The sequence below is a fragment of the Terrapene carolina genome, unplaced genomic scaffold (genome assembly GCF_002925995.2).
Source record: "Terrapene carolina triunguis isolate 2854851 unplaced genomic scaffold, T_m_triunguis-2.0 Scaffold629, whole genome shotgun sequence".
Lineage (NCBI taxonomy): Eukaryota > Metazoa > Chordata > Testudines > Emydidae > Terrapene > Terrapene triunguis.
This window is the reverse complement of record NW_020664980.1, coordinates 2532568-2551921: the sequence shown is the minus strand read 5'-3', so window position 1 is coordinate 2551921 and position 19354 is coordinate 2532568. Positions and strand designations below refer to the sequence as shown.

General features: G+C 41.2%; 1 protein-coding gene across 1 annotated transcript in view; it reads right to left on the bottom strand.

Moving 5' to 3' along the window:
• Positions 1 to 19129, bottom strand: part of LARS (leucyl-tRNA synthetase) — a 49777-nt gene extending 30648 nt beyond the window's left edge. The window contains exons 1-9 of the mRNA XM_026659463.1: positions 19041 to 19129; positions 14747 to 14865; positions 8656 to 8743; positions 7071 to 7151; positions 5748 to 5888; positions 4108 to 4269; positions 2589 to 2701; positions 2089 to 2152; positions 1484 to 1551 (exon numbers count right to left, since the gene is read on the bottom strand). Of these exons, the coding sequence (XP_026515248.1) occupies positions 1484 to 1551; positions 2089 to 2152; positions 2589 to 2701; positions 4108 to 4269; positions 5748 to 5888; positions 7071 to 7151; positions 8656 to 8743; positions 14747 to 14865; positions 19041 to 19046 (842 nt within the window). The 5' untranslated portion in view covers positions 19047 to 19129. The remainder of the gene's footprint in view (positions 1 to 1483; positions 1552 to 2088; positions 2153 to 2588; positions 2702 to 4107; positions 4270 to 5747; positions 5889 to 7070; positions 7152 to 8655; positions 8744 to 14746; positions 14866 to 19040) is intronic.
• Between the last annotated feature and the right edge of the window lie 225 nt (positions 19130 to 19354).

The following is a 19354-nucleotide window of genomic DNA, read 5'->3' as shown; positions in this document are numbered from 1 at the left end:
AATGTTTTGCTATAAGCTTATCAGTTGGAAGTGACAGAGAAGGAGAAAGGTGTATCAGTTGATCATAGCATGAGCATGAGACGCCATTATGATGCAACCATGAAAAAGGCTAATGCAATCCTAGGATGCATCAGGCAAGATATTTCCAGTAGAGATAGGGAAGTATTATTGCCATTATACAAGGCATTGGTGAGACCTCATCCGGAATATTGTGTGCAGTTCTGGTCTCTTATGTTTAAGAAAGATTAATTCAAACTGGAAAAGGTGCAGAGAAGGGCTACTGGGATGATCAGAGGAATGGAAAACCTACCTTATGAGAGGAGACTCAAAAAACTTTGCTTGTTTAGCCTAACCAAACGAATATTGAGGGGAGATATGATTGCTCTCTATAAATACATCAGAGGGATAACTTCTCTCCCTCTCTAGTGTTTAAGCGTCAATGTTGACATAAGAACAAATGGATATAAACTGGCCATCAACAAGTTTAGGCATGAAATTAGACGAAGGTTTCTAACCATCAGAGAAGTGAAGTTCTGGAACAGACTAGCAATGGGGGCAAAAAACCTAACTTGATTTAAGACTGAGCTTGATAACTTTATTGAGGGGATAAGTATGATGGTGCACATGCCATTGTATGCAATCTGTGACTGCTAGTAGCAAATATACACAACAGCCAGAGATGACATACTAGATGAGCAGGGCACTGAGTTAGAGAATTCTTTCCCAGGGGTCTAGTTGGTGGGTCTTGCCAACATGCTCAGGGTTTAACTGACTGCCATATTTGGGGTCAGGAAGGAATTTTCCCCCAGGTCAGATTGGCAGACACCCTGGTGGGTTTTCACTTCCTCTGCAGCATGGGACACAGATCACTTGCTCGTTTAAACTAAAGTAAATGGTGGATTCTCTGTAACTTGAATTCTTTAAATTATGATTTGACAACTCCAGTAAGTCAGCCAGAGGTTGTGGGGTCTATTACAGGAGTGGGTGGATGAGGTTCTGTGGCCTGTGATTTGCAGGAAGTCAAACTAGATGATCACGATGGTCCCCACTGGCCTTAAAATTTGAGTCTATGGGAAGTGCATTTTAAATATTAATTACAAGAGAGAAAAAATCCAGGACTTGACAGGTGAATAAGAAAAGTAAGAAAAAAACAATATTGCACAATTATGTTTTACTGTAAATTTCTGCGCTACACACTATTACCAATTTTAAATATTTATTAAAAACGGCTTTTGAGTTCAACTTAAAGGTTTTCCTGAACAATTTTTTTTTTTTTTTAATTAAGGAGACTGGATCCCTCTTAAATACATTTATAAAGGAGACTTGATGGCTTTCAGGAAGATATGTTTTAGTCAAATACAAGGTATTAGGCTCAATGCAGAGGTAATGGTTGAAATTCTGTGGTTTATGTTATACAGGAGGTAACACTAGATGATCTAATGGTTCCTTCTGGCCAGAAAATCCATGAATCTATGAGACCTACCTTAGCTTTGCAGGGTAAGGCTCTACCACCTTCATTTTTATTAACGTATATTCTTGAGGTCCAACACCCTAAGTGTCACACAAACAGACCAGTAAATATAAAAGTCCACTCATGCAGCAAAAGTACCATTTCCCAAAAATCAATTCTACATTTTGTAGTAGCACAATTCAAATGCTATTTCAGGATCTTATATTGGAGTCCACTGATGTCAATGGGAGCTTAGCAGCATACAGACTGCAGGACAGAGTCCTATTTATTCCTACTGATCAAACACCTTACTCATCTAGGCTATTATATTACACCACTAAAGTAAATGAATTGGACTTCAGGGGGCATTGAATCATGCTCTTGTGAAAGTCAGGACATCAACTGCCAGATTATCACTCAGAGAAAACTGGCTAAAGTTAACACTATCTATTGTATGTGTCACAACAATTATTATTTTTTCTAGAGACATCCAAGCTTCCCATGTATGAATAGCTTGAGATCAGATAAGTCAATATGAAAATATATTTAATAATCATTTTCAGCAAAGAGCATACTTCTTCATTATTTAAAAGATACATACAATGTACAAAGAACCTGTGTCAAATAAAATACATTACCTCTCCAGTTTGTCTGTCATGATCCATGCAAGGTTGTCCATCTTTTGGAGAATAAATTGTATACCTAGGAGACACAGTAAATTATTTCATTAAGGGGTATGCATGCCAATCTACAGACAAGGAGGAGGAGAAGGTCCCTGGCACAAAGAACTTTGGGTGGGATTTTCAATAGCACTCAATTTGCTTAACTCTGCTACCATTAAAGTCAATGAGATATCAATGGAAGCAAAGTTAGGTAAATATTGAAAGCTTTTAAAAACCTCACCCCTGAAGCCTAAGGACCCAATTGGACAGCTGGCTGAGCATAGTAGCCCCACTAACTTCGGTGGGACATCTGCATTCAGAGGGCTTGCTGGGGTGAGTCTGTATAAATTACAAAATGATTATCACTAAGTCACAGAGACACATAATATTATACCCAACTTTTTCAAGCAGTGCCTGGGGGGAAATTTACATTTTTTGCTAGGTTCTTAATAGTAAATTAAAGAGAGCATATTTACCGTTTCCCAAATTTAATTTTATTTCTTTCCTTCAGTGTTAAAAATTGCCACCGTACAAATGAGTCGTAATAAGGGTTAACATCAGTGGTAATGAAAGAACGCCTCCAATCCACCTGGAAAGATATGCAAGTAACAGCTAAGCAAATCCAGCCAAAGATTTCTGTGAACATTCACACACAGAACACTTGTTTCATCTCACTCATTTGCTATGCTTATTCAAACCCCACAAGGTACCTGCTCCATGAAATTAAAAAAACAACAACCTTTGATTGTCTGACACTTGTATGTATATATAAAGTCTATGCAGTTGATTGCATGTGGGTCTTTCAGAAAAGACCTTCAAAAGCCTGGGTTCTGTCTTCAGTTTGCTCCATGGCACTTTTTGTAAGACCAGGGTGGTGGGGACATACTTCTCTGATGTCCTTTATGGATTCTCTTTCTCCTCTGCATGTATTTTGCATGTTATCTACCTGGAGGCTATGCTACACCCTAGAGGGGGCTGCCTGTAAATGGCATCGCATGTAAATGATCTGTAGCACCTTTCACCCCCAAATCTTCAAAGAAAAGTAAGGTATGATTATATAAAAATCACATCGTGTGTACACACACACACACACTCACTCACTCACTCACTCCTTTATGGACAAGCAAACTTCCAACACTGAAGCTCAGGGAGATGGCATTTTTAAAAATAAATAAATGAACAGACTCCCCTCAGTTATTTCTCTGTATTTAAATAAGTTTTTTGATGGTGAAAAGGGCCGGATTAAAAGAACTAAAAATCTGACATCCTCTCTATCCACAGAACAGGTGCAGCCACGAGAAACAAAGTGAAAGTTTCCCAACCAGTTAGAAAAACAGCGAGTCAACTGTAACGTGGAAGAGACTCCCTCGAGGGTTGTTGAGGCAGCTCTGTCTTCAATATACATTCAGTCCTTGGATTTTCTACAGAGACTGCCCAAAGGAGCCACAGTAGTACTAATAACAAATCAATGCACAGACGTGAGACAGCAACAACTTTTGGCTATCAACCACCGGGGCAGGATCTGACGCAGCGGGAAGTCGTGGATAGCAGAAAAAAAACCTATCAATTACTTGCACCACCATCAAGTCACTTGTAAGCCAGGGTCCTAAAAATGAAGGAATTCCATCACTAGAAAGCAATTTGGCATTGAGAGTTTCCTGTGTGATGTGGAAGTAACTGCAGGGATAATTTGGCATTTGACATATCTTCTGGGGCAATACACAGTGGGTTCTATTCCTGTCTTGCTATATGACCTTCAGTGTTTCAGGTAATCTTTGTGCATTAGCTGTAAAATTGAGATAATACTTACTGATCATACAAGGATATTGTGAAGCTTAATTAATGCTTTATAGCACTTTGGATGTTCCAATACTTACTGCACTGCCACTAATGTTAGGCAAACACATCAAGGGGAGAAGAGATCTCAACATTAATTTAGTAAAATCAGTTAGAGAATTCATGTTTGTAACAGCATTTTAGATTTTAAACATGTACCTTCAGCCCCATGCTCTTTAGGTCCTGGAGAGCAAGGGGTGGGAAGTAATCAAGCCAATGCTCAGCCTCTGAAAACTTCACTATTTCTTCATCAGAGAGACCCAAAGACTTCATGATCCCCCACTGGTACTTGGAAGAGCCCGTCTTGGCAGCAGCTTTACTCTAAAAAGACAAGTATAATGAACAAAAGAACATCCAAGCATGTCTCACTGTTTCTTCTCCTGCAGGGAATCATTCAATCCTAACAGAACACCTTCCAATCATTGAGATGCATACTAGTACTGCTAGTTTGGCTGCCTTTCTCTGATTTAATGAGGATACACTGCGATGGGTGCTGGTATATACTCACAGTCTGCCTCACATTCACATGTGTCTACTCTAACATGCTGCAGCCATGAGAATGAAGTTCAGATCAGTCCAAATACTTTCAGAGATCAGGGCATGCTGTGGGGCAGTTAGCAAGCACTGCCTGGGTACAGGCAAGGTCTTGGTCTAGTAAAGATACGTTTGCAGGAAAAGGTTAAGTAGCTCTGCTCTGGATCCTTCTGATTGATTGATAATCTCTTCTGCTCCTATTTTGCTTGCACATGCTAGGGACAAATAGCTGGAAATTAAGATTGAAGATTGTGGAGAAACAAAACAAAATATTCGCTTGCCACAGGCCAAATTAGGCTTTGTCTACACTACGCACCTTTTAGCGAGACGGTTGTGCCACTACAGCCGTGCCACTAAAAGGCACGCAGTGTAGACGATGTTTGAGAGAGGAGAGAGTTCTCCCACCGACAAAAAACATCCACCCCCAACGAGCGGCGGTAGCTTTGTTGGCAGGAGAGCGCTCCTGCCGACAAAGCGTTGTTCACACCAGCCCTTTTCGTAGAGAAAACTTTTGTCTTTCGCGGGTGTGGTTTTTTAACACCTCTGAACAACAAAAGTTTTGTCGTTCAGTTGCCAGTGTAGACAACGCCTTATGCAAGATCTGTTTTTCACACATATATGCACATGGAGAGAACAGACTGTGTCCAAAATCCTTTGCTCACAAATTATCTAACAAACAATAAATTAATCTGTGTGGAACAAGACTTAACCCCCCAAAATTTAAGTTTTCCCTGGCCCTAATATTTCTTGCATCTTCCCAAATTCATAAATCTCCTTAATAGTTTGTTTGATAAGCCACTCTTTTGAATATGGTTGTACTGGATACATCTAGCCAGAGTTTGACTCTCAATTTAGCCCAGAGAGTCATCAGAAAATCTGGAGATGGAACTACCAGTTAGGTCGTCTAATCCATCACACTGACAGAGCAGGATTGTTTCCTTCAGTATGTTTTCAAGTGCTTTGTCCAGTGTCCTTTTCAACATCCCAAGCAAGGGGGCAGACTCCATTTCCCTCAGACTATTGAAGAGTCTAAGAAAGCTCATCATTAGAACGCTTTTATGCATTAAAATGAGATTCTGAAGACCATGTAATTAAAGCATCTTTTCAAAGCCAACATTAAAGCACTACATTAAAGTGAAAAAATAGCTTTAACAAATGTACACTAAAAATCTCCATGTTTACATTTCACGTGCATAGGTATATATGCCATGTGCCCATATGTATTTATACAAATACTTTCAGAAAGGTTTGATACAAAACGTTACCTTTTTGCCTTTTGCCTTGTCTCTGATGACCACTTCCTCCTCTCCTCTAGCAGCCATTTCCTCCTCTTCCTCCTCCTCATCAGGGAACTCAGGTGGGCAGCCATATAATTCCATTTCTCTTTTCAGCTTATCTGCACATGCCTAAATAAAAAGTCATTGGTAACCTATCAGAACTGCTCAGTGGCTAAGGCTGGAACAATTATCAATGACTGATTTTTATATCAATTATTTATGTACTTGAAAGACTACATTTATAATATTTTTTAACTCAGGACTCAGCTTTTGATCTGCCTTTCCACTAGAGCAATTTAAACCACTTCTGGAGACTCATGATAAGTTGCAAGTGTCCTGGCTTGTAGTTCACTAATTCCCCCTAATTCACTACTAACTTGCCCATCTTTGACCACTGGCTAGGAATTGAAAAAAATTCTCCTCCACTTCATATTTTAATTAGTGATGGAGATAGGAAAGCAATTATCAAGCCTCAGTTATAATCAGGACAGCTTATTAACCATTAATCAATAAAAAATATTATTAGTCACTGCTCAATTTTATCATAGTCCTAGGTGCATAAGCAATGTTAGCTACGCAGGAACAAAGACATAATTTGCTTGTAAGTTTTGCAGCTATGAAGTAACTTTAGAACATGAAAATAGATTATTAAAAGGCCTTCGTGCACTGATAACATTGGATACACCCAAATGACTCAGATTGTAAGATCTTCGTAGTAAGTCATTCATTAGGTGTTTGTACATAATAAACCTAGTTGTGGCCTTTAGGTCCTATTGCAATATATATTTATTAATAAATAAATATATAAGGCATCAGAGCAGAGATGTACCCCACCAGCTCCCTGGCTGCGTACACTGGAGAACAACATAGCAATCAATTCCATCCTATGCATGTCAGCTAGAATTACCATGGCAAGGATCTAATCCTATCCACTATAATCTAAAATACCATCCTCATCCTAGGAATTGTCCAAATCCAAGTACTGTGGATTCTGTCTGTACCTATTATGACAGGGAATGCCACACATCAGTGTGGGTGTGGAAAGGATGTAAATATGATCTAAACACTTTGGTTTGAGACAAGGGTGTTAACTTCCAGAAGTGCCCACAGGAGATACTTTTCAATTCAAATTCAGCCATGCTTTCACACTGTAAAAATCCTAAAAATTGACAGGTTTCAGTTCAAACTGCATCTATGCATTCTTCAATCAGTTCAATCAATACTTTGAATATGCAGTGTAGGCCTAACTGAAAACTTCACTTAAATACAGAACTATGCTGAAGAGACCTTAGTAACTCAGAGCAGTCTTACCTTAATAGGCATGCCAGTACAATGCAGGCCAAATGGGAACAGGCAATTCTTTCCTTTTAGCCTTTGATACCCAACTGCAAACTACAGAAAGTTTAAAAAAAAAAAAGGCATCCATCAGAAATATGAAGCAATAACTGCAAAAAGCTATAACAGGTGACTTGACACACTAAGTCCTTAACCTCTGACTCAGATTCATTTTGCAGTCAAAATTACTAAAAATACACAAAGCAGTGAATACTGTCTAATGATCTGAGTGAAGGAATGGAAATCAGGACTATATTCCCAGTTCTGCCATTGACTTGCTGTGAAACCTTGAGCAATTCATTCAGTCTCTATCTCAGGTGCCCCATCTGAAAAGCGAAATCAATATTTACCTATATGACAGATCCCACAAGACTTGACTGACTAATGTTTGTAAAGCACTGAGTTTCCATGGATGAAAAGAGTGCACAGCAGTATCATAATTTTATATAAACTGTTCACTCCAAGACACGGTACATTAGGAAGGTGAGCATGAACTTAAGTATAACACCCATTGTACTTTCACTAAATAAGCAGTGAAATTCTATAAAATTATTCTAATGATCTAGACTAATACTCTTCTTCACAAATATTTATATTAAGAAAGGAAAGGGAATAGCAGTTCGCCTTATAATGTTCCTGTTCAATTGGCACAGATCAACAAAGAGGAAAAAACAGTGTCAAGTAGATAACAATGAATAATACATTAATGAATGACATGGTCTGTTCAGCCTGTATGAGTGCCAAAAAGACACTGCTAAACAGAAGGATCAAATGGTAGTTAAGATGTCATATCTCTGAACTTCAGGGATAGAATTCATGTTGTGCACCATTAGGAAAGTTGGAATTCTCATCTTTCCCATATTATGTATCATTCTTCTCTAGCCCTGAAAGTCACAAACAGTGCACCTTGAACAAATATTTCAGTTGTGATTATGGCGACTCTCTTATGCCATCCACGCTTCAAATCCAGTATGATTTCAGCAGACAATACTATGAAAACCAGTATAACTAGAAATCATTGCTTTATACCGTCTCTCTAGTGGTAGAATTTCAGAAAATAGTCTACTTTTGGATATGAACAAGTGTGTGCACAAACACATATGCACACAGATGGCGGATTTTGTGCATGCACAGCTGTTAGGATTTAAAAACACTTGGACGTGGGTGTTAGAGCTTGCACAAAAGAAAGATGTGTTGAGGTTTCTTTGGAAATCTCAGACCTTAATCTTCTAACTCATGCGAGAAAGCAGCTGTTAAAATCATGACGAATTTGAAATGGGAGTACAAAGAATACAAGACGGGATAATCAGAATGATCTGGCTTTAAGGTCCAACATCTCACAATCTGCTGGGATTAGAAACATTTTACTTTTTACTTACTGGATTACTTACTTATGTAAGGACAGAGACATTAAAATGGAGTGAAAACAGAAAACTTGGCATCTTAAGTCTTTGTTATTACTAAGACAAGAGAATAATAAGTGAGGCACTCTGGTGGCTCAACAACATTTGCTCTGAGGAGGCATTAAAATAAAAAGCTATTAGGAAAGAAAAATTCTTACCTCACATTTAGATAAAGAAAACGTGTGTCCCAGGTGAAGGCGACCATTCATATATGGGTATGGAAAGGTGACGAAGTACTTCCCTTTACTGAGGAAGGATTAAAAAGATGTTTAAAAGGCCACCATAACTAGCTTTTAAAGTGAATTTCAGAATAAGAGACTAGCACCACCTATTATTTTAAATGAATGAATCTATTAAACAAACAGGCTTAAATAAACGGTTTAGCTACCGTAGATCCACAACTACGATAACGTAAGTGTCCCCAGCAACAACATCTATTTGGTTATAAGCAAAATGTCTTCATAAATAAACTGAATACTGTTCTAACAAGATAGGTGGTAACTAGATGAAGCATCTTCCAGTGGACTAAGAACCAAGAAACACTTGAGTTCTAATCCTGATTCTGCCAGTGACTTGATGTGTAGCCTTGGATAAGTCATTTACTTAACCTATCTATGCCTCAGATTCCCCACCTGCAACAATGGCACCAATGTTCTTTACAAAGCATGGTGTATGAGCCGATGAGTTCTTTGATGGCTGCCGAGTCCAATGCACAAGTGACAGTCCTGTCACACCCACACACTAGCAATGCTCTGAATCAGAGCAGCAGATCCTTTCCTCCTCTGATGCCAGTCATCACAAAGCTTGATCCAGGCCATCTCGCAATGCCCCACTCCATCTACAAACGGACTCCACCAACCAGAGTGGCATTCTGCACTCCTTTCCAATCAGTCACAGAGATTCCAAAGGATACTAAATCATCTTTGCAAGCATTCCAAAATCTCTGCAGCAGTCTGCCTCTCTTTCCAGACCCTTTGCGAGCTTCAAAGTACAACATGCTCTTCAGGATCATGTAATCCAGCATTCACTTGACATGTCCAAGCCACCTGAGTCTTTTCTTACTAATCAACATTCCAGGGAATGACATATCAGCACAATTTAACACTTCCACATTTGTCACCCTGTCTTGCCATCTTCTTTGAAGAATTTTACGCAAGCATAGGATACGAAAATTGGTTAGTCTTTTGGTATGTGTGGCGTAAGTTGTCCGTGTTTTTGAGCCATATAGAAGAGTGGATAAAAAATCTCTCTCATAAATACGGATTTTCACTTTAGTTGACAATTTATTATTGTTCCAGGCTCTGTCTTGCAAAAGACCAAAGTTCCTCGCTGCTTTGCTGATTCTACTAGTGAGCTCAGCATCTAGATCTACATTGCTGGTAACAGTAGTGCCAAGGTAGCAAAATTGGTTAACATCATCAAGACAAATACCATCTAAGGTGATATCTGGAACTGGTGCATGACAACTGTCTTCTTCAAGCTTATTGCTAGCCCAAAGATTTTGTATGAATCAGAGAACTTGGTAATAAGACATTGTAGGGCAGTTTTCCCATCTGCATAATGAAGATAATACTGACCTACTTCACAGGAGCATTGGGTTATTTAATGTTTGCATAGCATTTTGAATATACAAAGTGCTATGTACTGCTACAATTATAGATTGGCATGTCAAAACAACCAAGATAATGTCTAAGCCCTGGGAACATTAGAAAATTCTAGGCTCACCTCCCCACATCCTCTCTCTGCCTTGCTTTCAATCCTCCTCCACCTATCATTCCACTCTCCCAGCGTATGAACATGTATTATTATAAATATGTAATGCCTACAATGCTATTGGGGGGGAGGGATAGCTCAGTGGTTTGAGCATTGGCCTGCTAAACCCAGGGTTGTGAGTTCAATCCTTGAGGGGGCCACTTAGGGATCTGGGGCAAAATCAGTACTTGGTCCTGCTAGTGAAGGCAGGGGGCTGGACTCGATGACCTTTCAAGGTCCCTTCCAGTTCTAGGAGATAGGATATCTCCATTTATTTATTTATAGTCTTACCCTCAAGCTTTATTAGCTATGGATTTCTATTCTCAGATTGTCCAGTGTAGTTATTCTTACATTGATGGCTGTATGCATTAAATGAGTAAATACACAAAGCATCATTAAGGCAGTTTTCTGAAGGAAGGACAGTCTAAAAGCCCTGGAAGAGCAGCTATTTCCTATCATACATCTAGGACAAGCTACTACCACAACTGTCGTTGCTTAGGGCTGATCTTGAAGACCACCCAGAAGCAGGGGTGCTGGAACAATTTTTATAGTGGGGATACTGAGAGCCATTGAACCACACTCTAAACCCTGTATATAATGGAAACCACTTCAACCCAGTGAGCGTGGCAGCACCCCGAGCACCCAGGCCCAGAAGCTTCAGCTCGTGCAGAATGCAGCCACCCACCTTATGAGTCATATTATCAGTTTTTAAAAGTGTATTTATTTGTACCCTCCTCATTGTCTGGGCACGTGTATGATAACTTGAAAACATTTAAACAAATAACAGGAAGACAACAAAACTGACTCCCTCCTCAGAACCACAAGAGAACAACCTACTCAAGCCGCCTTATTCAAGCAAAAGTATGGATGTTAATCCAATCACAATATTCTCTATCATTCAGATGGGAGCCATCATGATTCTCACAGTAAATTTAAAGAACTAGGAGAGGTAAAAGTAGTGGTGCCTATTATAAACTGATAAGGTATGTTTCAAGATTTGAGAGTCAGCTAACAGGCTTTTTTGCACCAATGGACAGACAGGAAAGCAGATTCTAGACCTGAGGGACACACCCCATTTCTCCCCCCATAAGCACATTCTGCTTCCATCCCACCCAGCTTCAAAACTAGTGACTCTTAGTAAGAGAGTCCCAGCTGATTTCAGCTATCAAATTGTATAACACACCTTACACGTTTATGGTGCTTTTCATCTGAGGATCTTAAAACACCTCAGACACTGAAGCCTCAGCAGCCCTGTGATGTGGGTATTTATCTCCATTTTTAAAGATGGTGACACTGAGACACAGAGAGATAAAAGCAAGGATTTCTCTCAACTGCCTAAGTAATTTAGGAGCATAAGCCCCACTGCTTTTCAGTGGAATTGTGCTCCTAAGTCACTTAAGCACTTTTGAAAATCCTACCCTGAGTCAGAAGCGGAGCTGGAAATACAACTCAATATCTCCAGACCACCCTGTTTTCGCCAACAGAATGGTGTTCCTCCCAGAAGCACAAACATATTCTGCTGATATGCATCCAGTGCTTATAGGTACAATTCAAATTGTTGGTTATAGTTAGAGCCCTACCAAATTCACAGTCATGAAAAATGCATCATGGACCATGAAATCTGGTCTCCCACCTGTAAAATCTGGTCTTTTCTGTGCTTTTACCCTATACTAAACAGATTTCATGGGGGAAACCAATGTTTCTCAAATTGGGGGTCCTGACCCAAAAGGCAGTTGTGTGGAGGTCACAAGGTTATTTTAAGGGGGTCGCAGTATTGCCACCCTTATTTCTGCGCTGCCGTCAGACAGCGGTGGCCAGAGAGCGGCAGCTGTTAGCCAGGCACCCAGCTGTGAAGGCAGCATCCCATCAGCAGCAGCACAGAAGTAAGGGTGGCAATACCATACCACGCCACCCTTACTTCTGCAATGCTGCCTTCAGAGATGGGCGGCCAGAGAGTGGCAGCAGCTGACTGAGGCAGCTGCTCAGAAGGGTGCCAATACCATACTATGCCATCTTTACTTCTGCGGTGCTGCTGGCGGTGGCTTCTGCCTTCAGAGCTGAGCTCCCGGCCAGCAGCCGCCGCTCTCCAGCTGCCCAGCTCTGAAGGCAGCGCCGCCACCAGCAGCAGTGCAGAAGTAAGGGTAGCAGTATCCCAACCCCTTACCCCACAATAACCTTGTGTGACACCCACACACACAACTCCTTTTTGGGTCAGGACCCCTACATTTACAACACCATGAAATTTCAGATTTAAATAGCTGAAATCATGAAATTTACAATTTTTAAAATCCTATGACCGTGAAATTGACCAAAATGGACCATAAATTTGGTAGGATCCTAGTTATAGTCTTTAGAGTTCTGAATATTTTGGAACTAAGGTAACATGGAGGTGGCCTCTCACCTAACTCAAAAAAATATTGCATTCAGCAGGGGGAATTCTATAATTAGACCTCATCTTGGCAGATAAAGAGGAATTGATTACAGAACTAAAAATTAGTGGTTGCATAGGTACAAGCAATCAAGACTTGATTTTTTCTGTGCAAACAGAATAAAAGGCCAAACTAGTATTTTATATACTGGGTGCTTTAAAAAAAGTCAGTTTCACAAAGCTGAAAACAATTACGAGCCAAATTGGCTGTGAGAAAGAATTTAAACACAATATATAAATGATAATTGGGAACTGTTTAAGAACATTTTAATGAATGCCCATGAAGCCCCAGTCAAGAAATAAGGCTACCCTGGTTAAAAAACCAACCTGGCTTAGAGGGGAAGTGAAAACAACTTTAAAAAAATAAAAATACAACATATAACAAAAGGAAGAAATGGAGCACTGATAGCAACTAAGATAGATTAGAAATTAGGCATCGTATAAATCTAATAAGGGAGCCAGAAGGGCACAATGAAAAATGTATGGTCAGCAGAATTAAGGACAATAAGGAATTTTTCTAATTATATTAAGAACAATGGTATTGGTCCATTACCATACGGAAATGACAGAATTGTCAACAATAAAGAAGAAAAAGCAGAAGTATTCAATAAATATTTCTGTTCTGTATTTGGAAAAAAGCCTGATGATGTAGTCATATCACTTTCCATTCCAACAATAACTCAGGAGCATGTTAAACAGCAGCTGTTAAAGTTAGAGATTTTTAAATCAGCATGTGCGGATAACTTGCATTCAAGTTTTAAGAGAGCTGGCTGACGGGCTCTCTGGACTGTTAATGTTCATTTTCAATATTTTGAAATAAAGACTGGAATTTTTTAAACAGGAATTAATTCAGGGAAGTCATATGGCCTGTGTTACGCAGTAAGTCAGACTGTATCATCACAATGGTTCATTCTGGCCTTACAATCTATTAATGTGAATCTATGAAACCTTATATCTCATTGTAGCATTTAAGACTGATAGGGATGTTCCTGCTGTCAGTTTCTAGGACTGAATCCAGGAATGGCAGCAGAGCTCTCAGCAGGAGGCCCTCACTTTCATAACTTGCTCCCCCTGCTGATCTAGAAGAGCTCAGGCTCAGTACAATGTAAGACATACCCTATTTGGTGACTTGGTTGACTCCTATTTAGACTATTCAAGGACAATCTGTTTGCACAGGGCAGCTGCACCAGTGACTTGGAAACTCTCTGTTTTGGGGTAGTTCTAGCTAGTTTCACCTATTTTAACTTTTACAAATCGTGCCAAGAGTTTAAAGCCATAGGACCTTAAACCCCAAAATAAATAGAACTGCATGCTAACTAGAAGTATAAACAGCTTAATTTAGCAAAGCAGCTTTTATTCCATTTATGAATAGAATGATTGTATGTTACCATAATGCCCCGTGGAATTCCAGATAAAAGGATTTATTACTGTAAAATTGTCTATGGAGTGCTGACCTGTAGCTTTCCTTTGCAGTCTGAAACTTTCAAACATTAATAGTTCTGGATTTAAATCCATGACCTTTTGGGAGGATAACATCATGAATATTAAAGATAGGAGATTGCAGCTGCCCCATATATCCTCCTGAAATCTGAACAAGGAAAATAACCACACATGGTTTGTTGCACTAGTTCTCTTAGCATTCAGAGATTGTTTGCCCCTTTTGGGTCACCAATTATCTGCTTTGCAGGAACTGCAGACTGCCCCATATTGAAATATTAAGACCAACAAATCTTTACCAGGACCACAAAGTATAGGAAATCATCTGGTCACAGAGGGGATCTCAGAAACACCCTCACTCACTGTCAGCAGCATCTGCTGCTACAAAGGAAATGGAAGAAATCTCTTTCAGCTCATTGGTATTTCAGCCAACATACATGCGTCACTGCTTTACAAACTGTCAGCAACGGGGATTCCCACATAATGTAGAAACAGAAAAATATTTCGGATTACGTAAAAACAGAGTGGTTGGAAAATGGGGGGGGTGGGGGTTTCGACTGAAAAAAATTTCCATCAAAGAAATTCCAACCAGCTCTATTTAGAAGCTTTCCCTCCCCACACAAAAGTGTTACCTTGTCCGGCTCCCAATATCAGATGCGTTAACCTCAAACACTCGTGCATCATCCCACTTCCGCTGGATTTCTTTTTCAATTTTCTTCAGGAAGTCCACTTTTGCTGTCCCTTTCCGTTCCTATTCAACACAAGAGAAAAAAAATGTAGCCAGTTGGCCAACCATTTACCATATTTCTGCACTCATACCACAGAACAGTTCTGCATTCATTTTGTAATTGGACATTAGACCTGTATCTCAGATTTCCAATCATCATTCTGGAGTACACAAAACTGGAGCACTCTGCCATCTATCAAAATCTTAATATGTCTCCTATTCTCCTAAGATTTTTTTTTTTTTTAAGGTTAAAACTAGTGTCACCTGGTTAAAATTCAGTGAATATTGTAAAATGTTTAGGACTCAGATAATGCTGCATATCTACAAAGCACTACTATAAATATTAATGAATCCTCATAAACTCGCTACCTAAATGAAGTATCATTAACTTTTCTATCTCAGTTTCCATGATAGCAAATAGGGATGCGCGATTTGCATTAGGTTAGAACTCCTAAATTCCTAACGCACTCCCATGTGCTCAGATAACTAAACCATGCTCCCTCCATATTAGCTCCAAGTCAGTTTTAGGAAGCCACTTGCAATTAAGCCTCCTGTCCTGGAGCCCTATTGCTAAATGATCTGTCTTTCCTTCACAACTAAATTACCATGGACTTGTGCATTACAGAGTTCCCATCCCCGACATTAGGGAAAAAAACAAAGCAAACTATAAGTGGTTTGGTTCAATTTGTGCCCCTAAAGACCAAGGAGTTAGGAAGTTTAAAAATAAAATACAGGTTAGTTTATTTTGCATAGTTTTAAAAGAATGGCGAGGCTTTCAGTACATAGTCTTTGGCAGAGAGCGTTGTTGCAGGAGTGATAAAGTACCAAGAGGCTATACTGCATGCTTTGTTATCACCAGCATGAATTCTAAAACATGAAAGCACTGGAACAAAGGGTCCACTTGGACAACAAATTGTAACAGTTAATTCAAAACCACTAACATTCTTTCCAAACTGATTGAACTTGATCTCCACTTTATGCCACAGACAGGCATTAGCCCTTGCTGATTGATCTCACCAGCCTTGTTCCACCATACTTCTAACTTAACTTTGGTTTTCTATTGAATTTAAAATATTACTGCTCTTCACTATTGCTCTGACCTCACCTTAAGGAGTGACAATACTTGAACACACTGTTCCCTGCCACCATAGTGCCTGAACGAGCTTCAGGACATTGATATTGTGATGAGTGACTGACCCACAGACGGCTGTATCCCTAAGATTTAATCATGTGATAAGACCAAGAATCTCAAAGGAAGTAATTAATACTCTTCTTCCAAGACAGAAGGCTTGATGTAGCCATCAGTAGCATACAAAGGGCCTTGCAAATGTGCCTCAAAGAAAGCCTTATAAGCACATCATGGCTACAGCCTATGCCTGGGCAGTTACTGTGTTGTCAAGTAACGAGTTAGATATTGGCAAACAGCTTGGATCTAGTGCGAAGTAGCATGAGTAGCTGTTAGAACAAGGAATGACAAGTCATGCATCTCTATTCCTATTTCTCTCACTACCTCACTGTGTAATGCTGGACAAATCTCCAGACTTAACTGTGCTTCAATTTTCCCCCTACAGAAAATGGAAATAATACTTCCTACAAGTGCAAGAGAGCAGAGTCTGCTTGCATTATTGCATGTGAAGTATAAGATCTTTGACTAAAAGGTTTTAATAAACTAAGTTGCATTATTTTATAAGCAACGAACATTGATACATTTTTAAAAATGCATTCATATACATATACTTCCCCACAAAACACAACTACTGGAACCATCAAGACCTACACAAAATGAGGAAACCACATGATCTTATTCCTTCTTCCTATTCGGTATACTCATTGTTTGTTACTAGCACTCATTGTGTATTGTCCAACATTATGAATATTGAAGTCAGACTACTAACATGCATAAAGTTTAATGTATATATAGAGAGACAAGATGGGTGAGGTAATATCTTTTATTAGCTCAACTTTTGTTGGTGAGAGAGACAAGCTTTCAAGCTACACAGAGCTCTTCCTCAGGTCTGAGAAAGGTACTCACAGTGTCACAGTTAAATACAAGGTTGAACAGATAGTTTAGCATAAGCAGTTAGCACATATCCCAAGGGACCATTCAAGGGGAACATCTGAACTAAAATTCCACCCACCGAGAGGTGGAGGCGGCCCAGAGGCAGACCCCCTATTATAAGGGTGCATCAAGTGTCTTCTGACATTGGACTTTCAGCCCATCAAGTGCTTGCAGTCCCACACAGGAACAGACCTATTGGCGAACAATCTCTATGGTCGACCAGCAAAGCGTTGAAGAATATTCAAGGGGAACTGGTTTCAGGACAGGGACTTGACTGTAAGCAATTTGTGGTTGGGATTGTGTCTACCTTTACCTGTCTGTAAATTACCCAATACACTTGTGAGCACAGACTTAAATAAAGCAGTGGTCCCCAAACTTTTCAGGGTCACACCCCCTCTTACCCTTGTCGGTGCCCCTCCCCCCCAGGAGCTGGGCCGTGGCTTCCAGGAGGGAGGCAAATGCAGACAGGGGTAAGGGGGCTGCAGCTAGGGGCAGGTCTGGGGCCAGGGCCTGAACCGCGGCCAGGGGCCAAAGCTGGGGGGCGGGGCTGCAGCCAGGTGCTGAGGCTAGGGCAGGGCCAGGCGCGGGGCTGAGAGCCGGGGCCGCAGCTGAGGCTGGAGCAGAGCTGGGGGTGGAACAGGGCTGGATAGCGCTCCCTCCCCATGCCCTCGTGGGGGGCTGACCCATCCCCCACCATCCCCCCAGAACATTCCTCTGCACCCCCCCTAGTGGGGGCACCCCACAGTTTGGGGACCTCTGAAATAAAAGGGTGCCATTGAAAGGCACAGAATGACTATAAAGCATACAAAAGGCATTACATAACCTGATGAAATGTTTCGAATCTACCCCATCTACTGACATCTTCTTGTTCTCCAATGCTCGATACAGAATTATCCCTATATTTGAGATTAAAATGGATACTCATAATCTCTTAACAATATTTTTTCCACTGTCTGTGCAATAGACAGGGATATCCCAAACATCTTATTAGTGTATGGACCTTACACCAGTGATTCTTAACCAGAGGTCCAGGGCCATGAGCTGGTTTCAGGGGGTCCACCAAGCAGGGCCACTCACTGGGGCCCAGGGCAGAAAGCTGAAGCCCCACCGAATGAGACTGAAGCCCAGGACCCTGATCCCCACCACCCGGGGTGAAGCCGAAGCCTGAGCAATGTAGCTTCGCAGGGGCCCCTGTGGCATGGGGCCCCAAGCAATTTGCCCTGGTTGCTACCCCCTTATGCCAGCGTTGGCTTTTATACACAGAAAACCAGTTATTGTGGCACATGTGAGCCATGGAGTTTTTATAGCATGTTAGAGGAGGCCTCAGAAACAAAAAGGCTGAGAACAATTGCCTTACACAATGAGAAGAGATGAACCAAGTTCTTATTTTTAAATTTTGTTATAAACATTTTTATAATTGCCAAAATTTAAGTCTAAGTAAACTTGCCTGTTCTTTCAAGGGAAAGTGCCAGTTTTCACTGGAGCAGTCCTGCATTTTACAAGACACTGACTATAGTACTATACCAATCCTGGATAGCTTTGGGTACTGTTTCAACACAATGGTATAATTGTCACTACACTGTAAAACAAAAATCCTCTGACAGGACAGCCTAAAAAGGAAGAACCCCTTAAGTGCACGTGCCATATTGACAGGCCAAAGTCGAGCAAGAGCATACATGCCATATGCTAGTTAAAGCACAGCACTTGGCGTCAACGTAGGGTGTTTCCCAAGCTCTGCTACCATCCCACTCTGTAACCTTGGGCAAGTCACTTTACCTTTCAGCGCCTCAGCTTCCCCTTTTCTAAAAGGGGGAGAACAACAGCTTCACAAGGCATTGTGAAGTTCAGTGAATCCATGGTAGAAAATTGTTTTGAGATCCTTTGACAGAAGGCATGACAGGAAATGGATCCAGCCCCTCACCTATGGGACAATGCACAGCCCCCACCACCCCAGCCCCAGCCCCTCGCCCTGTGGGATAATGCACAGCCCCCTGGTCCCCCCAGCCCCTCACCCTGTGGGACAATGCACAGCCCCCACCACCCCAGCCTCTCGCCCTGTGGGACAATGCACACACACCCCCAACCTCTCGCTCTCTCACCAGCTGTCCGTGGTGCCCGCGGGACACAGCCCCATACTCACCATCATCCTATCCTTTGCGACCGGGGTCCCGACTCCCCAGCTGGCCTCCGCAGCCTTCTCCACGCTGTACCGGCTGCCAGCCACACTCCGGCAAGCGCAAGGCCAGAACGCTACCGCAAGGCCTCGCGGGAAATGTAGTTCTCCACGCTGCTAGTCTAATGCTGAAGGACGGGCTGGAACACTACAGGTCCCAGAAATCTCCGCGCCGCCGGGCGCATGGCTGGCCGACGTGTAGCTCCCAGAGGCCTCGCAGTGGTACTACAAGTCCCATCATGCTCATCATTGGGCTATACCAACCGTCAAAGATAGGGGAG